At 62.4% G+C, this 1,639-nt stretch overlaps 1 protein-coding gene across 1 annotated transcript; it reads right to left on the bottom strand.

Moving 5' to 3' along the window:
• Nucleotides 1-29: 29 nt before the first annotated feature.
• LOC112618110 (mucin-5B-like) lies at nucleotides 30-1,636 on the bottom strand (the record flags this gene model as incomplete). Its single annotated transcript, XM_025374704.1, has 1 exon — nucleotides 30-1,636. A coding segment is annotated over one exon (1,607 nt), but the record flags the coding sequence as incomplete, so codon positions are not given.
• Between the last annotated feature and the right edge of the window lie 3 nt (nucleotides 1,637-1,639).

The raw sequence follows: 1,639 nt of genomic DNA, 5'->3' as shown, positions 1-1,639 counted from the left end.
GGGTGGTCTTCCCTGGAGAAGGGGGTGACTCAGTGGTTCTGCTGTGAGTGTGAGGGCTGGACAGGGCTGGAGTCGAGTGTGGGGTGGTACCGGTGGTTCCTACTGGGGTGTGGGAAGTCACCGTGGATGACTCTGTGATGTGGGTGGTGCCCGAGGTGGCCATGGAAGTCCGGGCTGTGGGTACTGTGCGGGGACTCTCGGGGAGCTGGGATCGCCCATGTGTGGTGGCCGTGGTGGACAGCACTGGGGGTGTATGGGTGGTCCCTAGGGCAGAGGAGGGAGCCACTGTGGTGCTGGTGGCTGCAGGTGTGGTGGCCATGGTGGTCAGCACTGGAGAGATGGGAGTTGTCCCTGGAGTGGAGGAGGGGGTGGTGGTGGAGCCTGTGGCCGTGATTGTTGTGCCCGTGGTGGCCAGTGCTGGGGGTGTACCAGTGGTCTGTGGGCTAGAGGAGGGTGTTGCCATGGAGCCAGTGGCCACAGTTATGGTGGTGTTGGTCAGCACTGTGGGGGTGTGGGTGGTCCCTGGGATGGAGGAGGGGGTCACTGTGTAGCCGCTGGTTGTGGGTGTGGTGGTTGTGGTAAGTGCCGTAAGGGTGCTTGCAGTCCCTGGGCTGGAGGAGGGGGTGGCCGTGGAGCTTGTGGTGATGGTCATGGTGGTCAGCACTTTAGAGGTGTGAGCTGTTCCTGAGGTGAGGAGGGTGGCCGTGGAGCCAGTGGCCTGGGTTGTGGTGGCCGTGGTGGTTAGCGTTGTGGAGGTGTGGGTGGTCCTTGGAGTGGAGGAGGCGTGGGCTGTGGACAGGGTGGCCGTTGGTGCGGTGGTCTGTGCTGTGAGGTTCCAAGTGGTTCTCAGGGAGGAGGACGGGATGGCTGTAAAGCTGGTAGCTGTGGGTGTGGTGGCTGTGCTTGTCAGCACAACTGGAAGGGTGGATGCAGTCCCTGGACTGGTGGAGGGAGTGGCTTTGGAGCCAGTGGCTGTGGGTTTCGTGGCCATGGTGGTCGGCAATTCTGAGGTGGCAGCAGTTGCTGGGGTGGAGGAGGGGGTGACTGTGGAGCCAGTGGCCACAGTCGTGGTCAACGTTGTGGTTGGCTCTGTGAGGATCCAGGTGGTCCCAGGAGTGGAGGAGGAGGTGGCTGTGGAGCCGGTGGTCCCTGGGGTGGAGGAGGGGTTGGCCGTGGAGCCAGTGGCTTCAGTCGTTGCAGTTGTGGTGGGAAACACTTTGGTGATTTGAGTAGTCCCTGGGGTGGAGGAAGGAATGGCAGTGGAGCCCGTGACCACTGTTGTGATGGCTGTAGTGGTGGGCTCTGTGAGGATCGCGGTGGTCCCCGGAGTGGAGGAGGGCATGGCTGTGGATCCTGTGGCCACTGTTGTGATGGCTGTAGTGGTTGGCTCTGTGAGGATCACGGTGGTCCCCGGAGTGGAGGAGGGCATGGCTGTGGAGCCCGTGGCCACTGTTGTGATGGCTGTAGTGGTTGGCTCTGTGAGAATCCAGGTTGTCCCCTGAGTGGAGGAGGGTGTGGCCGTGGAGCTGGTGGCCGGGGTGCTGGGGCAGCGGCCGTAGTTGCAGCAGAACACACGGATTTCGTAGTTGAAGCACATCTTGAACTTCCCCACCTGCTGACGGTTCCTGCAGACCAAGCC

The sequence above is a fragment of the Theropithecus gelada genome, unplaced genomic scaffold, assembly GCF_003255815.1.
Source record: "Theropithecus gelada isolate Dixy unplaced genomic scaffold, Tgel_1.0 HiC_scaffold_9975, whole genome shotgun sequence".
Classification (NCBI taxonomy): domain Eukaryota; kingdom Metazoa; phylum Chordata; class Mammalia; order Primates; family Cercopithecidae; genus Theropithecus; species Theropithecus gelada.
The sequence above is the reverse complement of the archived record's forward strand: the minus strand, read 5'-3'. Positions and strand labels throughout refer to the sequence as shown.